Raw genomic sequence first — 17,904 nt, forward strand, 5'->3', positions numbered from 1 at the left:
CATCCCAGAGCAAGCCTTTCCAAATTACTATAGATAATTACAAACTTTCTCTTTCCTGAATCCTTTTGTCCTTTTTGCACCATGACCTTTGAATTCTATTAAACGCAGTCTTGTATTGCTCATTAGATATTTTCCTCCCACAGGTACTACTCTTGGGTCCCCAAAGAGAAGTAAATAGCTCAAAGGAAAATATTTTCTTCTCTTTTCATGTACTTCCCATAGTACTTTCTTCACACAAAGGAACTACCAAAAATGAATTGCTAATTGAATGAGTGAAAACTAATAGGACAAATTTCCTCCCTTCTGTCCCACCCGTTTCACCTCTACCCTCAGATGCTCCTTTCCCAGAGTACAACCTCCACTCCAGGGAACAAATCCTCACTCACCGGCAGCAGGTCTGCCAATCTCTCTCACCATTTCTTTTGAGATAGCAGAAGGGTTTATATAAGATTTTAGAGCCCATGAGTTCATTTCTCAGAAGAGGAGAGAACACAGAGAGTCCCTGATGACCTCTGGGGCTGTATTTGTGAGGATAGGAGAAAATTTGGGGAGAAAGGGCCAGTGACAAAGAGCCTCCCCCAGGTCATTACCGACCACCTCTGAAGAGAAGGTTCCCTCACTCCTAAACCCCTAATTTCCACTATCACTTTTGTTAGGTAACTTTTCATTGCTATCATTTGCAAGATAATATAAATTAGTCCTGAGAGCTTTTCTCCCATCAGCACTTCTTCATGATTCTCCCCGTTCCTTTCTGATTTGTTCACAGCCCTAGAGATGCCAGTTAAGTGGTGGAATTCCAAAGAAAAGCCAGCAAGAGACCCTTGAGCTTGAAGAGTAAGTCAAATTAGAATACACTGGAGAAAGGCCAATGTCCAAATGATCAAGCATGTCAGGAAGAGTTTCAATCCTTGGAGAGACCAAATTACTGCTTCAGGATCCTGAGTGATGATAAGACACTGCTTCCACTCTCCATGAGGTCTGAAGGGTGAGAGGGAAGCCCAGGCAGGTGTGGCCTGTGGAGACCTGCACAGATCCATGGCTCAGTTCCAGGACATCCTCCTTCTTCCCTACCGTAAATTCCTTTCACCTAAGGCAATGCTTTTCCAAGTATGGCCAGTGGACCACTTGTAAAAGAAAGCACTTTTTAAAATGCACTTGTCCCCAGCCCACCACTGCCTATTGAATCAGAATCTCTGGAGCTGGATCCTGGCATCTGAATTTTTAACAAGTGCTCTACATCATTTTTATGTTCATGGAACTTTTAAAACTACTGCAGCAGGGTGACCTATTTCATTTTCTTCTTCTCAAGACTTCCTTACTCCAATTCTTCCACCAGACTCAAGATAAGGCCGGGCAATCTCTTGCTGGGCTCCTCAGACTTTCTCTGAAGAAAGTTTGTCTTATCTAGACCCCAGGCCAAATCTGCCCTCCTTAGGGCCACTGGAATTAGCCCCATGCCACTCATTAATTATTCAGAAATTTGGTGACCCGCCACAGACTCATGCCAGCTTCTCCTGCCATCTGAGTTAGGCAACTCGCACCATTTACTCTCTCTGCTCTGAGATACCCATGCTCTTCAAGTCAGCTGTTGCCCAGGTTCTATACTCCAGTCGAGATTCTCTTACTTTCTCCCAACCCTGTGCATCACTAAAATGTCCACAACTCTGCAATCCCTACCTCTGCATCAGCAGATGGTAGGAAGGAGGGGTTAGCCCTGTTTTCTAGGCCCCATCAAGGATGGAACTCTCTCCTCCTCCGAAGCCATTACCAGAGCTTCTCTTCTTCACTGGGGAGGAGGGGAGCTGCAGAAAAGTAGGGAAGTGATATCCACTGAGCACCTACTGTGTGCAAGCTCAGGACAGCCTTCTCATGTACACTAGCACCAATTCTAGCTTGCTTCCTCACCTCAGACTTAAGAGACTACACATTACTCCAACGTCACAATAATTTGGGCACAGGGAGATTTTTGTCTAGAATTTCTTCAAGATACCTAGGAAGATCTCTTACAAAGATGAGAAGTATAAAAAAATCAAAACTACAAATCCTGAATTTACTCAACTAGATGCCATTGAAGGCCTTTCGTTCTGGATAGTGTGGTCAAACCTTTATATCATCTTCTGGAACATCATGAATATGAAACACACCACCCTACGGACAGGGCATCTCCTCTGCGAGGCACGTCTGCACACAAATGCCTCAAGTGGGCTGAGTCAAGTTTAGGGACTTCATTCCATTTAAATTTCAGTACCCACTCAAAATACACAAGGCAAACAAAGTTCCTCTTAAGGATTAACTAGTTTACACAACCAAAGTCTGTTAGATGAGACTGGTTCCACTCCACACACACACAAACACACACACAACACACCAAATCTAGATATAGTTCCTCTCCAACACCCAGTAAAAAATAAACTATAGTGTCTGACAATTACAGGAAAGCAAAGTGTTTTAAGGATTAGAGTAGAATAAGGTCAAGTTCTAAATAAGGTCTAGAGTGTAGAGATTTGGCTAACTGCCCAGAATAAGATCATACCAGCAGGCAGAATCTGGAGCAGCCAGGCTGGTTGACCAAGAATCTGATTCCACTGCCATGGGAGGTGTCAGCAAGCAGATGCCCACTAGGGTCACAGATCCTATCATTTAACAGACTATTCTTATCTGATGGGAGAAAGTTTATACTCTGGGCAGGGACAAATCCATCAGGCTCCTCCTTTCCCCTTTTCTAAATGGGAGTTTTTAATATAGCTCTCCGATTTTACTTTTCTACATTACATGTTCTGGGGATAAATTCATCATTTGGCCCAGCATGTTTACTAAAATTTATTTAATCATATATATATATTTTTCCAAATATATATCCATATATATACATTTTCAAATATATATCCATATATATACCACTGTTTTAGTATTTAGTTATTCTTATCTAAATCAGCTTTTTGTTCACTGAAATTTTTATTGAGGTAATTGTAGACTCACATGTAGTTATAAGAAATAATAGCAATAGATTCCTTGTACACTTTTCCCAGGTTCCCCAAATGGCAACATTTTGCAAAATTACGGTATAATATGATAAGGGGTTAATACCCAAAATTTATAAAGAATTTATGAAACTCAACACCAAGAAAACCAAACAACTGAATTAAAAAATGGACAAAGGACCTGAATAGACATTCCTCCAAAGAGGACATACAGGTGGCCAATAGACACATGAAAAGATGTCCAACATCACTAATCATCAGACAAATGCAAATTAAAACCACAATAAGATATCACCTCACACCTGTCAGAATGACTATCATCAATAAATCAACAAAGAACAAGTGCTAGGGAGGATGTAGAGAAAGGGGAACACTTTTGCACTCTTAGTGTGAATGCATATTGGTGCAGCCACTGTGGAAAGCAGTATGGAATTACCTCAAAAAATTAAAAATGGAACTGCCTTATGACACAGTGATTCCACTTCTGGGACTCTATCCAAAGAAACCTAAAACCCTAATCTGAAAGGATATATGCATCCCTAAATTCACTGCAGCATTATTTACAATCATCAAGATGATTTACAATCATCAAGTGTCCATCAGATGTGTGGGTAACACAACTCTGGTATATTTGCACAATGGAATAGTACTTAGACATAAAAAAGAAAAAATTTTACCCTTTACAACAGCATAGATGGGCCTGGAGAACATTAAGTGAAATAAGTCAGTCAGAGAAAGACAAATAACTCGTATGTGTAATCTAATGAGCCAACTGAACTAACAGGAAAATAGAGACAGACTCATAGATAAAGAGCAGGCTGACAGCTCTGGGAGAGTGGATGTGGAAGGTAGAGAGATAGAGCAAAAAAGAAACAGAGAAAGAACTCATGGACACAGACAACAGCGTGGTGATTGCAGAAAGGAGGGGAATAGGTGGAGGTGGAAGAGAGTATAAGGGGGATAAAATGGTGAAGGAAAAAGTATGGTTTAAAAAAATCTATACTATAGAGACTTCTGGTCAAGATGGAGGCATAGGTAAACATGCCTTGCCTCCTCACACAACTATAACAAAAAAATACAACTAGACTATAAAACAAATATCACCCAGAATTGTCAGAAAGCCAAACTGTACAGAAGTCTGACAACCAAGGATTTAAAGCCACATTCATCCAGATGGAGGGGTGGAGACATGCAGACACACGGAGTGGTGCAGGGTGATGCAGAGACAGGAATGGGTGGTCCCACTTCTGCTCGTGGTGTACAAAAATTGGGAGGGACAGATACAAGCCCCACGCCCACACCACTCAGCTCAGGGCTCCAGTGCCAGGAAGATAAGTCCCCATAGCTTCTGGCTGTAAAAACTAGTGGGGGTTGGAGTGGTGGAAGAAACTGCATGATTCTGAAGAGATTCCTCGTAAAGGACCCACAAAGAACTTAGGACTCACCCAGATCCACCCCCTCTGGAATTTAGCACCAGGGCAACAGCTGGAAGGATACAAGTGGCATACAGGGAGAAAGTGAAGTCCTTGGCAACAGGGAAAGCACCAAGAGACAGCTTCCTCCTGGACAAAACTCCAGAGGCCAGGCAGTGGAATTGTTCCATCTCTGAGCCCTCGCCCACACAGAGCAATAGAGCAGTAACATGTGTTGCCCTTCCCTGGCTATCACCTAAGGCTCTGCCCATATAACTTAACAGGTGCACTTTTCTATAATAGGTCACACTACTAAGAAAGGGAGTCAAAGCAACTCTACCTAATACACAGAAACAAACACAGGGAGGCTACCGAATTGAGAAGACAAAAAAAAAAAATGGCCCAAATGAAAGAGCAGAACTCCAGAAAAAGAACTAAACAAAATGGAGATAAGCAACTTATCAGATGCACATGTTCAAAACAATGGTTATCAGGATGTTCCAGGAACTCATTGGGTACTTTAACAGCATAAAGAAGACCCAGGCAAAAATAAAGCTTGCATTAACTGACATAAAGAAAAATCTACGAGGAACCAACAGTGGAGGGGATGAAGCTGAGAATTTCAATACAAGTAAGGAAAAAGCATTTAATCAGAACAGCAAGAAGAAAAAAATTTTTAAAAATGAGGATAGGCTAAAGAGACTCTAGGACATCTCCAAATGTACCAACATCCAAATCATACGGGTGCCAGAAGGAGAACAGTAAGAGCAAGAAACTGAAAACTTATTTGATAAAATAATGCAAGAAAACTTCCATGATTTGGTGAAGGAAATAGACATACAAGTCCAGGAAGCACAGAGTGTCCCACACAAGATGGACCCAAACAGGACCATACCAAAACACATCATAATTAAAATGTCAAAGGTTAAAGATAAATAGGGAATCTTAAAAGCCGCAAGAGAAAAGCAGATATTTACCCACAAAGGAGTTCCCATAAGACTGTCAGCTGAATACTCAAAAGAAACTTTGCAGGCAAGAAGGGACTGGCAAGAGGTATTTAAAGTGATCAAAAGCAAGGACCTACAACCTAGACTATTCTACCCAGCAAAGCTATCATTTAAAATAGAAGGGCAGATAAAGTGCTTCCCAGGCAAGGTAAAACTAAAGAAGTTCATCATCACCAAGCCATTAGTGTATGAAATGCTAAAGAGAATTATATAAGAAAAGGATCAAAATTATGAACATTAAAGTGGCAATAAAGTCATAACTATTAATAACTTACTCCAAATAGCAAAGTAAGAAAACAAGCAGAACAGGAACAGAATCATAGTTATGGAGATCTTTTGGAGGGTTATAAATTGGGAGGGAGAAGGAGAATGGGGAGAAAGGTGCAGGGATTAAGAAGCACAAATTGGTAGGTACAAAATAGACAGAGGGTTGTTAAGGACACTATAGGTATTGGAGTAGCCAAAGAACTTATATGCATGGTCCATGGACATGAACTCATGGTGGGGGGTTGCTGAAGGGAATGGATGTACTGGATAGAGAGGGGGAAAGGGGAAAATACTGAAACAACTGTAATAGTATAATCAATAAAATACATATTTTAAAAGTCTACAATTTAATGTCACAAACAGGGTATTACCTTGGTTTACTCTATATTACTTAGATTTTCCCAGTTTTACTGGTACTCTGTGTTTTTGTGTGTGCACATATATGTTTGAAGTTCTACACCCTCTTATCACCTGTGTAGGTTCACATGCCCACCACCACAGAGAGGATGCTAAACAGTTCCAACATGGCAAGGATCGCTTGTGTTGCCCTTTTACATCCATGCTCACTTTCCTCCCTCCCCCCAGCCCACACTGCCCTAGCTATAGCCTCTGGCAACCAATAGTTTGTCCTCTATTTCTAAAGTGTTTTCATTTCAAAGTGGTATATAAATGGAATCATACATTATGAAACCTGTGGGGTTGGCTTTATGCACTCAGCATAATTCCCCTGGAGGTTCAACCAGGTTGCATGCATTATAAGTTTTGTTTCTCTTTTTTGCTGAGTAATATTCCATCACATGGATACACCAGTTTGTTTAGCCATTCACCTTTTGAAGGACATCTGAGATGATTCTAGTTTGGGGCAATTACAAATAAGGCTTCTATAAATATTCATGTGCAGGTTTTGTGTAAACCTGTTTTCATTTCTGTGGGATAAAGGTCCAACAGTGCAATTGCTGGGCCATATGGTAATTGTATACATAGTTTTTTTTTAAATTGCTGCACTGTTTTCCAACGTGGCTCCACCATTTTACATTCACACCAGCAACTTGTGAGTGATCATTTTTCCCCATCCTCACATGTTTGCTGATGGTTTCTAATATAATTCCATTGTAATGTGAAAACCTATTTTGTACAATTTTAAATTTATTGAGGTTTATTATGTGGCTTAGTATTTGGTTTATCCTAGAGAATGTTCCACGTAAGCTTGAGACTAATAAGTTTTTAACAAATTTTTTTACTTGCTATTTTCCCTTTAAAAGAGAGAGACAGAGACACAGAAAAAGCAGGTCTAAGGTTGAGGGCCTTCTGCAGACAACTACAGTCATGTACTGCTTAACAACAGGGGTACACTCTGAGAAATATGTCATTAGGTGATTTCATCACTGTGGCAACATCACAGAGTGCACTTACACAGACCTGAGGGTACAGCCTACTACAGAGCGGGGCTACTGGTATAGCCTACTGCTCCTAGGTACAAGGCTATATAGCATGTTACTGTACAAAACGGCATGAGATTAACTGAAGCAAAAGAGAAAATTATAGGAAATTGGGAGTAACTGCAAATGGGCATGATGTTTCTTTGTAGGATGATGGAAATGTTCTAAAATTAGATGTGATGATGACTGTACAACTCCATAAATATGGTAAAACTTATTGACCTATACACTTAAAACAGATGGCTTTTATGGTTTATAAAATATCAAATAAATCAAAATTTTAATTTATATATTAATAAATGTTTAAAAATTTTAAATTTACTAGTACCTTATTGACTTAATCAGAGGTTTGAAGGAGAATTGCAAAGGGAATCCTTTCTTCCTACATGATTCAATAACAGGTAACATCTAAAATAACTTTTGAGTATAATAAAAGGTATGTATTCCGCAGTTTATCTTTCTTAAAGATTTTTATTTATTTATTTTTAGAGAGAAGGGAAGAGAGGGAGAGAAACATCAATGGTGGTTGCCTCTCACAGGCCCCCTGCTGGGGACCTGGCCTCCAACCCAAGCATGTGCCCTGGCTGGAAATCAAACTGGCGACTCTTTGGTTTGCAGTCTGGCACTCAACCCACTGAGCCGCACCAATCAGGGCTGTGTTTCACACTTTAAACTACTACTGCAGGATTCTGAGAAGCCACATTCAGACCTTACTGAGGCTAAATTAAAGGAGAAAGGGACTCACCCAGAAAATCACGATTCGTATGATATGACAGTGGCCCTACGATCTCACAACTAGGTGTAGCAGCTGGATGTGGTCTTGAATCGTCTCCCATTGGGGATGGAAGAGATGTGAGTGAATTTATGGTTGGAAGTGAGATGGATGAAATATGCATTATGAAAACTGTATATATAAGAATTGGCTAGCACAAAGGAGAATGCCTGCTGAGAACCCAGTGCATAGAAGGAGAATTTCACTCAGAAATAGTGTCTTCAGGTGCCAGTAGCCAAGGCAACAAGTCACAAAACATGTTTTGTCTGTCCAGGCTGTACTTTACATTTTTCAAACTAGCCACCCTCCCTTTCTCATGGTTATGGTAGGCAAATAACTTTGCACTACCCAAATCCCCTCCCATGGCAACAAATGCCTTATCATGACGTGGGAAATCCTTCCATGGCAATAAGACGAGAAACAATGCCAGAGACTAAAGTTGGAACATATGACATACCAGGGCCAAAGGCAGCCTGTTTTTTACCATGTGGATACCAGTACTTTCCAATATATTCCTTTTTATTCCTTGAAATTCATTTCAAATCTGTTTTAGTTCCACATAACCAGGAGTCCTATTAATTCCATTCAAGTTTAAATAATTTTCTGTTTAGATTCTAGCCCATCAGCTCTGCCACAATACACAAGGCTTAGCCAACTGAAAGTCACATCTTTTACCATAATTCAATGGTGTCAGATGACAGCACCTTCTTTCAGCAATGGCCATCTCTACCTGCCCACGCTGGCAATTCTGCTGGGAATACTAGACGAGTAAACTGTTTAAGAATTATAGTAAAGAAGGTAGGCATTTGAACTAAGTCTTGGAAGTTTCAAGATTTGTCCAGCCTCCACAAAAACAAATAATTAAGAGGTGTCGATGGCTGTTTACTATAAGCCAACATGATGCAATATGATACAAAGCTTTTGAAACACCCCCCCCCAAAAAAAAAGCAATTTCTCAAAGGCCATGTTAAGAGCTTTTGCAAGATCTCTTTTCATTGTTATTTAACTTTGGTTTAAACATATTTGGATTAGCAAAATCTGAAGCACAATGTCATTGTCTTTGTGAAAATCAACTACTAGAATTGCTGAGAATTAAATTAACCAGGGGAATAGTGACAACACAAATTCTCTATTTTCTTTTATAACATTTTTGTTGATTTACAATAGGTAGCTTATCAGGCTAGATAGAGTTATCATCAAATCTCTAACCCATGTGGACTGCCTCTCTACAAATATCTCTCCAGGTAAAGGAATTCAACAATCCAGTGTTTCTGGAACAAGGCAAAGTGTTTGCATACAATGCGTCATATTCAGATCTTAGAACAAAACAGTTAGATTATATAGACTTGACTACAACCTTAAGTCAAGAAATAAAATAAACAGGGGTGTATGGAAAATATTAAGCACCTAAATCTCCTTACCATATTAAAGTGTTACTAAAATGGTGAGGTAGTAATAATGACAATAATAACAGAAAAGGTAACAATAAAAAAATAAAACCACATAGCCCAAAGACATTAAAAGTAAGGGATATAACTGTGCTGTTTATAGGAAATGTGATTTTAATATTCATTACCATGTGGTCCATCAAATTTGCATTTTCCTACTATTTTCCCTTAATTCTACTGTGGTTGAATATATAATACCTTGACCACCACAAGTGAATGACTATTAATGAAATTATTACACTAAGAACAACACAGGCACGACAGCTTTTTACACATAGACATTCAGAGATAAAGGATATTAACCACACAAAAAAATTTTAAAAGAATCTTACCTAATATCTGAGAGATCACATTTGTTTCCAGCGATAGCCATTACAATGTTTTCTGGACCATGTTCTTTCAGTTCCTTCACCCATTTCTTCAAGGTATGGAATGAGTCCTAAACCAAAGTATAAATCAAGAATTGTATAAACCCATCAACATAATAAAGTTATGTGTTCATAACATAACACTATGCACATAATCCTGTGTATTTAATACATAATTCTATATATTTCAACCAAATAGAAATACAAACACAACACAATTTAATGGAGAAAAATATATTCAGGAGGCTCGTGTAGATTAATATACATACCTTATCTTGGCACAAATTTTAACATTAGCTAAATTATACTTTTTAAAATATATATTTCATTGATTATGCTATTAGAATTGTCCCATTTTTCCCCTCCTTTATTCCCCTCCACCCTGCACTGCCTCACCCCCCTCCACTCCCCCACCCTTTAGTTCATGTCCATGGGTTGTACATATAAGTTCTTTGACTTCTTTTTCCTATACTATTCTTAACCTCCTGCTGTCTATTTTGTACCTACTATTTATGCAGCTTATTCCCCGCACCTTTTTCCCCAGTGTTAATTGCCCCCACCTTCTGTTTTACTGTTCATAGTTTTTGATCTTCTTTTTTTTAATTTATAAGTTATGTTTATCCTATTACAGTTGTTTCAATTTTTCCTCCTTTATCCTCCTCCACCCACCTCACCCCAACCCCCCACTCCCACAGTCAATTCCCACTCTGTTGTCCATGTCCATGGGTCATTCATACATGCTCTTAGTCTAGTCCCTTCCCCTTCTTTCCACCATTGTCCTCTTTCCCCATCCCCTCCGGTCACTTTCAGTCTGCTCCATGTTTCCATGGCTGTGGTTTATTTTGTTCGTTAGTTTATTTTGTTGAATAGAGGCCACTTATAGGTGAGATCATATGGTATTTATCTCTCATCAACTGGCTTATTTCACTTAGCATAATATTCTCCAGTTCCAACCATGTTGTCGCAAAAGGTAGGAGATCCATCTCTCTCTCTCCCTCCCTCCATCCCTCCCTCCCTCTTTCTTCCTTTCTCTTTCTTTCTTTAATGCAGATTGATTTTATTTACTTTTTTAAATGTCAAAGTTAATTATAAAATATTAAACAATTTGAAACCATTATAAAGTTTCAGCAATTAAACCAACATGACACCGGCACAGAAATAATCAAGTAGATCAATGAAATATAATGAGCATTCTAGAACAAACATATATAATCTAACAATGAAATATATGATTAAGTTGATATTTCAAATCAATGGGGACAATAAGGCTTATTCAACATATAAGGTGCATGGACCACTATTACTTGAAATAAATATAGAGCCCTATTTCACACATTATACAAGAAATATGCAGGTGAGTTAAAAATCAATATGTAGAATCTAGGGAGTTTTAGGAGAAAATACAAACTAATATTTTTCTTACCCTGAAGTAAAATATTCAAACCCAGAAGCTATAAAGTAAAATATTAACAATATGACTGTATTAAACATTTAAGACTGTACAGTAATATACATATAAAAAAAGTTAAAGGGCAAGTAATAGAATAGGAAAGTATTTGCAGAACATCTAAAAAAGGGTTAATGGTTTGTTGTTTCTTTTTTTAGGGAAAACATTCTACAAACATTTAATCAAAAAATGGATAAAGAATACCAAAAAGTCATTTAAAACTTTTTAAAAATAATAGAAATAGGTAAGAAATACACAGAAACAGGTTTAGTTTCAACAAATAATAAAGGAACAATTAAAATACATCATTGTCAAAATCAGATTATTTTAAAATATTGGTAATATTAAGTATTGGTAACTGTGAAAGGAACTGGGTATTCATAGCTCTTTTTCTTCATCTTAAAGCAGTCCCTTATTAGCATATTTTGCAGTGCTGGTTTGGTGGAGGTGTATTCTTTTAGCCTTCTTTTGTTTGGGAAACTCCTTATTTCACCTTCCATTTTAATTGAGAGCCTTTTTGGGTAGAGCAGTCTTCGTTGCAGGCCTTTGGTTTTCATGACTTGGAATATTTCTTGCCATTCCCTTCTGCCTTGTAGTGTTTCTGTTGAGAAGTCAGCTGCTAGTCATATCAGGGCTTCCTTATACGTTACTACCTGTTTCTCCCTTGCTGCCTCTGTTTATCTTTAATATTTGCTATTTTAATGATGATGTGCCTTGGAGTGGGCCTCACTGGGTTCCTCTTGAATGGGACCCTCTGTGCTTCCTGGACTTGTGTCACTTTTTCTCTCCTCAAATTAAAGTTTTCCAACATTACTCTTTCAAACAGGTTCTCTATCCCCTCCTCATCCTCTTCTCCTTCTGGTATCACTACTATACGGATATTATTACATTTCAGGTTGTCCTGCATTTCCCTAAACGCCTCTTCATTCTTTTTGAGTCTTTTTTCATTTTCTTGCTCTTTCTGGGAGCTTTCTTCTACCTTGTCCTCCAGCTCGCTGATTCAATCCTCGGCTTCTTCGAGCCTGCTTTTCATTCCTTCTTCTGTGTTCTTCAACTCAGAAATTGTATTCTTCATTTCCTCTTGTCTCTTATTGATAGTTTCTATGTCCTTTTTTCATGCTGATATATAGGTTGCAGTAAGTTCTTCATAGTTTCTCTGTAGTTTTTTGTAATTCTCTCTGAGCTCACTGAGCTCATTGAGTTTCCTTAGAACTGTTGTTTTGAACTCAATAGCTGATAGTTTACTTGCCTCTATTCCATTTAGTTCTCTTTCTGGAAATTCCTCCTTCCCCTTCAATTGGGGGGTATTTCTTTGTCTTCCCATTATTTGTGAGACTCTTCTTTTTTTTTGCTTTTGCTTCTTAAGTTGATCTGTCTTGACTTCCTGACTTTGTGGCTTTGTGTTGTGACTTCGATGGTAGGAGACCACTGTTTTTACTTTCTAGATCTGCCTCTGATGATGTCAGGTGTCCCTGTCTGACCTTAGGCAGTCTGTTCAAGACTTCCAATAATCTACCGTCTGTGGATGTCTCCTTCAGCTCTTAATCTAGTCACTCTGCCCTCAGCAGGCCACCCTAGACAGCTCAGGGCGGAGCAGAGTCCCTCCTAGGGACTGGGTTATTGGGTCCTCTCATGCTGCTGCTGTATGGGGCAGGAGTCAGCACTGGGATCCCGCCAGCTACTCTATCAGTTGTCTCCCCACAGCCTCCGTCCCCACTCTCTCCTCAAGTGTCTACAGACCCCTCTGCACCCCCTTTAGCCAGGGATCTATTATCTGTGGCTGCCATTCTGCACTCAGTAGACAGCTTATATAGCACAGGGTGGGGTGGAATCCCACCTAGGGGCAGGGTTATTGGGTTCTCTGATGCTACTGCCCCTCAGGGGGAGTGGTCTCTGCCTGAGCAAGATGGCTGCTGCCACATGGGGGATGAGTCAGTACCGAGATCCCGCTGGCTACTCTCTCAGTTCTCTCCCCAAAGCCTCCTTCCCCGGTCTCTCCTCAGGCATCTCTAGCCTACTCTGCCCCTGCCTTTGTATGAGACCAGGTTAAGTGACTGCAAATAAAAATTCATGTGTTGGCCCTTTAAGCAGTTCTTTACATCTCCAGCTGCCTGTCTCTGGGAGAGAGCAACCCTGCCGCTTTTTGCAGCTGGCTGTTTTCTCAGTACTTTTTGGGCTCTGGTGCTGTAGGCTGGAGAACCCTGCTTTCAGTTTAGACCCCACTCTTCTCAGGGGGATCCAATTGGCCATTTCAATATCCTTCTGGTGCTGCTGCCCCTGGGCACTCTGCCCGCGTTCTCGAGTCTCTTCTGCACTCCTTACCAGTTAGATTGAGCTAAAGCCAATTCTTCTGTCTCTGAGGTTACAAGGCTCCTCTCTCGCTATTGTTCAGTTGTTTGTTCCAAGTGGTTTCTCCACAATTTAGCTGTAATTCCTAATTGGTCCTAGTAGGAGGTCAGTGTGACTTCCAATCATTCCTCTGCCATCTTGATTCTCTCTTTTTCTTAGATAAGTCCCTTTAACATTTCATATAATAAGGGCTTGGTGATGATGAACTCCTTTACCTTTTCTGGGAAGCACTTCATCTGCTATTCCATTCTAAATGATAGCTTTGCTGGACAGAGTAATCTTGGATGTAGGTCCTTCCCCTTCTTGACTTTGAACACTTCTTGCCAGCCACTCCTGGCCTGCAAGGTTTCTTTTGAGAAATCAGCTGAGCATCTTATGGGAACTCCTTTGTAAGTGGCTGTCTCCTTTTCTCTTTCTGCTTTTAAAATTCTCTCATCTTTAATCTCGGGTAATAGAATTATAATGCGCCTTGGTGTGTGCTTCCTTGGGTCCAACTTATTTGGGATTCTCCGGGCTTCCTGGATCTCCTGGAAGCCTATTTCTTTCATCAGATTGGGGATGTTCCCCTTCATTATTTTTTCAAATAAGTTTTCAATTCCTTGCTCTTCCTTTTCTCCTTCTGGCACCCCTGTGATTCAGATGTTGGAATGTTTAAAGTGTCCCAGAGGTTCCTAAGCCTCTCCTCATTTTTTTGAATTCTTGTTTCTTCATTCTGTTCTGGTTGAATGTTTTTCTCTTCTTTCTGCTCCCAATTGTTGACTTGAGTCCCAGTTTCCTTCCCTTTATTGTTGTTTCGCTGTGTATTTTTCTTTATTTCACTTTGCCTACACTTTTTCCTCCAATTGTGACCATACTCAACCAATTCAGTGAGCATCCAGACTACCAGTGTTTTGAACTGTGCCTCTGATAGGTTGGCTATCTGTTCATTGCTTAGTTCTATTTTTGGAACTTTGATCTGTTCTTTCATTTGGGCCATATTTCTTTGTCTCAGCGTGCCTGGTATGCTGGAAGGGGAGGAGCCTTAGGTATTCGCCAGGGCGGGGCAACCCAGGTGGCTGTGTTGTGACACTCTCTGTGGGGGAGAGGTAAGAGAGGAAACAATGCCTCTTGCTTGGCTCTCTGTAGGCTTTCAGTCAGTTCCCCTGCTACCCACAAGCAAATTGGGGCCTTCTGGTGCAGATTCCCAGGGGGGTGGGTTTGTGTATGTTCTAGGACCCTGTGGGTCCCTCCAAAGGACTCTCCTGTGAGGCTGGGAGTTTCTCCTGCTGCCAGAACCCCCACAGAATTTTACCTCGAGAGGTTTTGAGGCTTTCTTTTCCCGCACCAGAGCCCTGGGTTGCAAGGGCTCTCTCGCTCCCCTGCTGTTCCTCCAGTTTATGCACATGCAAATATGAGACCACCCGGATCACCAGCCACTGCCTCACCCACCCAGTCCTCCAGCCACCACGTTGCCATACATCCTCCCTACCCTGGCTGCCTGTCTCCGGCCCTCCTACTGATCTGGAGGAATGTTTCTTCTTTAGTTACTTGGTTGTTGGACTTCCAAAGAGTTTGATTTTCTAGCAGGTTGGTTATTTTTTGTTTTTAAATTTGTTGTTGTCCTTCCTCTGGTTGTGCAGAGTCCAAGTGTATCTACTTATGCCTACATCTTGGCCAGAAGTTCTTGCTTTCTCTCTGGATTGCTGAATTATACTTAAATAGCCTACAAAATGTTCTCTTCCCTAAAACTGAAACTTGATAAAGTTAAGAAAATCATATTAATAATTTTCTCCTATAAATAACATTAATTTAAAATTATAGCCTTATACAGATCATGCATCATAGAAATGTACACTTGAAACCAATGTCACCCCAATAAATGTAATAAAAATATGTTTCTGTAAAAAATACAGGTAAAAAATAAAACTGAAAGCAAACAAAAAACCAACAACAATAACAACAACAAAAACCCTCACAGACATGGACAACAGTGTGGTGGTTACCAGAGAGAAGGGAGGCGAGGAGGTAGTAAAGGGAAAAGGAGGCCAAAATGTGGTGACGGGAGAAGATTTTACTTTGAGTGGTAAACACACAATGCAATAGACAGATGATGTATCATAGAATTGTACACTTGAAACCTGTATAATTTTATTACCGATGTCCCTGAATAAGTTTAATTAAAAAATTAATAATAGTTCCTTTAAAATAAAAGAAACAATAAATTTTTTTTAAAAGACAGCCTTGATTTAACATGACAAAGGACTAAGTCATAAGACTAAGACAATGTTCATGCTTACCTAAGGAAAAAGAAAAGGAAAATACACACACATACTTTAGAGTCTTTTCCTTTCTGTCCTTTACTCACAATCTTTTTCTAGGAAGCAAGCCAAGATATAACAGACACCACATTTAGGTAAAAGTGGTCAGGAACTCATGGACGGAAACTGTGATGAGTCATTAAACTAGCAGTCCTGTGAACTGAGTCAGCACCCAAGCAGCAGGAAAAAAATATCAGCAAACCACTGCAGTCATTTGTTGATATCCTAGGTGATCTCTCAAAATATATTTATATTATATGTACACAAACACACTAGTCATACATAAATGTTTTCTTTGACATTTTATGAAGTGTGATTGAAACACTAATAAAAGATAAGTATTTTATAATCATAAGGCATTCAGAACTTAAAAATAATTTTCCTTTTCCTACAAAGCTGACATTCTGGAGAACAGTATTAGGAAGCATGACCTTGCCTCTACACACAGTCAGTCAAGTTTAAAGTGAATTTTTATTGTTTTTTTTTTTATTTAATTCAGCAGATAAACCTGAAATGCTTCCTTACATGTAGGTTAAATAAACTCAATATATATTGCCCAGTATCCCCCACCACATTATGAAACCTCATTCCAGCCTACTGTCAAGATTCAAGCAGTGAAATCTCTGCTTTGGTCTTTCTAAGACAGAATTACCATAAATGGCATCTAAATTCTAAAAGGAACATTCTTACCTGTTTGGTAATATCATACACTATGACAGCTGCAGCAGATCCACGGTAGTACATGGGAGCCAATGAATGAAACTGTTTAGGAACAATGAATAGTTTTAGGCCAAAGTGAAAACATTTTACGTAATCCCAAATTAAATATAACACTTTATCTTACATCATCCCTATAAGATCCCTGAATTCCCCCTAGAATTTTCCCAGGGTTCATATTAGATATAAATTTTTCTCCTTGACTACACATACACTTATGGTTTATAGACCATGAAATTCACTGTCGGGCAAAGGCTGAAAATAAATTTTACTTTAAATGTTAATATCCTATGAATTGTCTTTTCTCTACAGCTCATCACTTATTTAATATGGTTGACCCAGGGCAATCTTATTAGAATTAGACAGGAGTAAGTAAAAGATGTTTGCCAAGGGGAAGAAAAGAGGAGGCTGGCAGAGATCACAAGATCCTCCCTCACTGAGCCATTAATGAGGAACATTGCAGCAAGGGCACCTCGGCCACTGTCCTCAGGTCTGGATGGCTGCATCCCTGTATGGCGTGACAAACCATGAGAGCAATGAGCTTCACTCCAGAATGTGGACAAAGCAAGTCCCACTGGTCATAGCATCATTTATCCCTAAACAGGATAATTAGTCTGAGGACACATACAGATTTTACATTTATTTTGAAAAATGTTTCTTTGAATATATTTGAATATATTTGAAGAATATATTGTGGAGGATTTTTGAAAGTCAGTAAGAAAAAGATAATTCAGCTCAACAGAAAAATGGACAAAGGATATTCATGTAGATAAATCACAGAGGAAAAGATACAAATTGCCAATGAATATTTTTAAACATGTTCAATTATAACAAAACTAAAATAAAATAAAAGCAGTAATGACACATTTATTAATTTATTAAATATTTAAAAAATGTACCCTATCCAGTCAGTATTTGGGAAGGGAGGCACTCTCATTAGCTACAAGGGAAGGTATTTTAAGACCTTCTTATAAAAGATGCTCAACATTATTGATCATCAGGGAAATGCATATCAACCACAATGAGTAATCACCTCACATCTATTAGGATGGCTGTTATTTAAAAAAAAAATGTAACAAGTGTTAGGATGTGGACAAAAGGGACTCTTGTACACTGTTGGTGGAAATGCAAATTTGTACAGCCATTGCAGAAAACAGTATGGAGGTTCTTTAAAAAAAAAGCTACAAATACAAGATATGATCCTGCAATTCCCCTTTGTACTCAAGAGAAATGAAATCAGTACCACAAAGAGACAGCTGCACTCCCATATTTGTTGCTGTATTATTCCCAATGGACAAGACGTGGAAACAACCTAAGCATTCATTGATGAATGAACTGATTTTTTAAAATGTCTCTCTCTCTCTCTCTCTCTCTCTCTCTCTCTCTCTCTCTCACACACA

General features: G+C 39.3%; 1 protein-coding gene across 1 annotated transcript in view; it reads right to left on the bottom strand.

The window, feature by feature from the left end:
- Positions 1 to 17,904, bottom strand: part of RAB31 (RAB31, member RAS oncogene family) — a 155,519-nt gene that overhangs the window by 35,108 nt on the left and 102,507 nt on the right. The window contains exons 4-5 of the mRNA XM_054587354.1: positions 16,478 to 16,549; positions 9,659 to 9,765 (exon numbers count right to left, since the gene is read on the bottom strand). Coding sequence (XP_054443329.1) covers positions 9,659 to 9,765; positions 16,478 to 16,549 — 179 coding nt within the window. The remainder of the gene's footprint in view (positions 1 to 9,658; positions 9,766 to 16,477; positions 16,550 to 17,904) is intronic.

Source organism: Pteronotus mesoamericanus, unplaced genomic scaffold, assembly GCF_021234165.1.
Source record: "Pteronotus mesoamericanus isolate MK-2021 breed Mesoamerican mustached bat unplaced genomic scaffold, CSHL_Meso_final scaffold_118, whole genome shotgun sequence".
Taxonomy (NCBI): domain Eukaryota; kingdom Metazoa; phylum Chordata; class Mammalia; order Chiroptera; family Mormoopidae; genus Pteronotus; species Pteronotus mesoamericanus.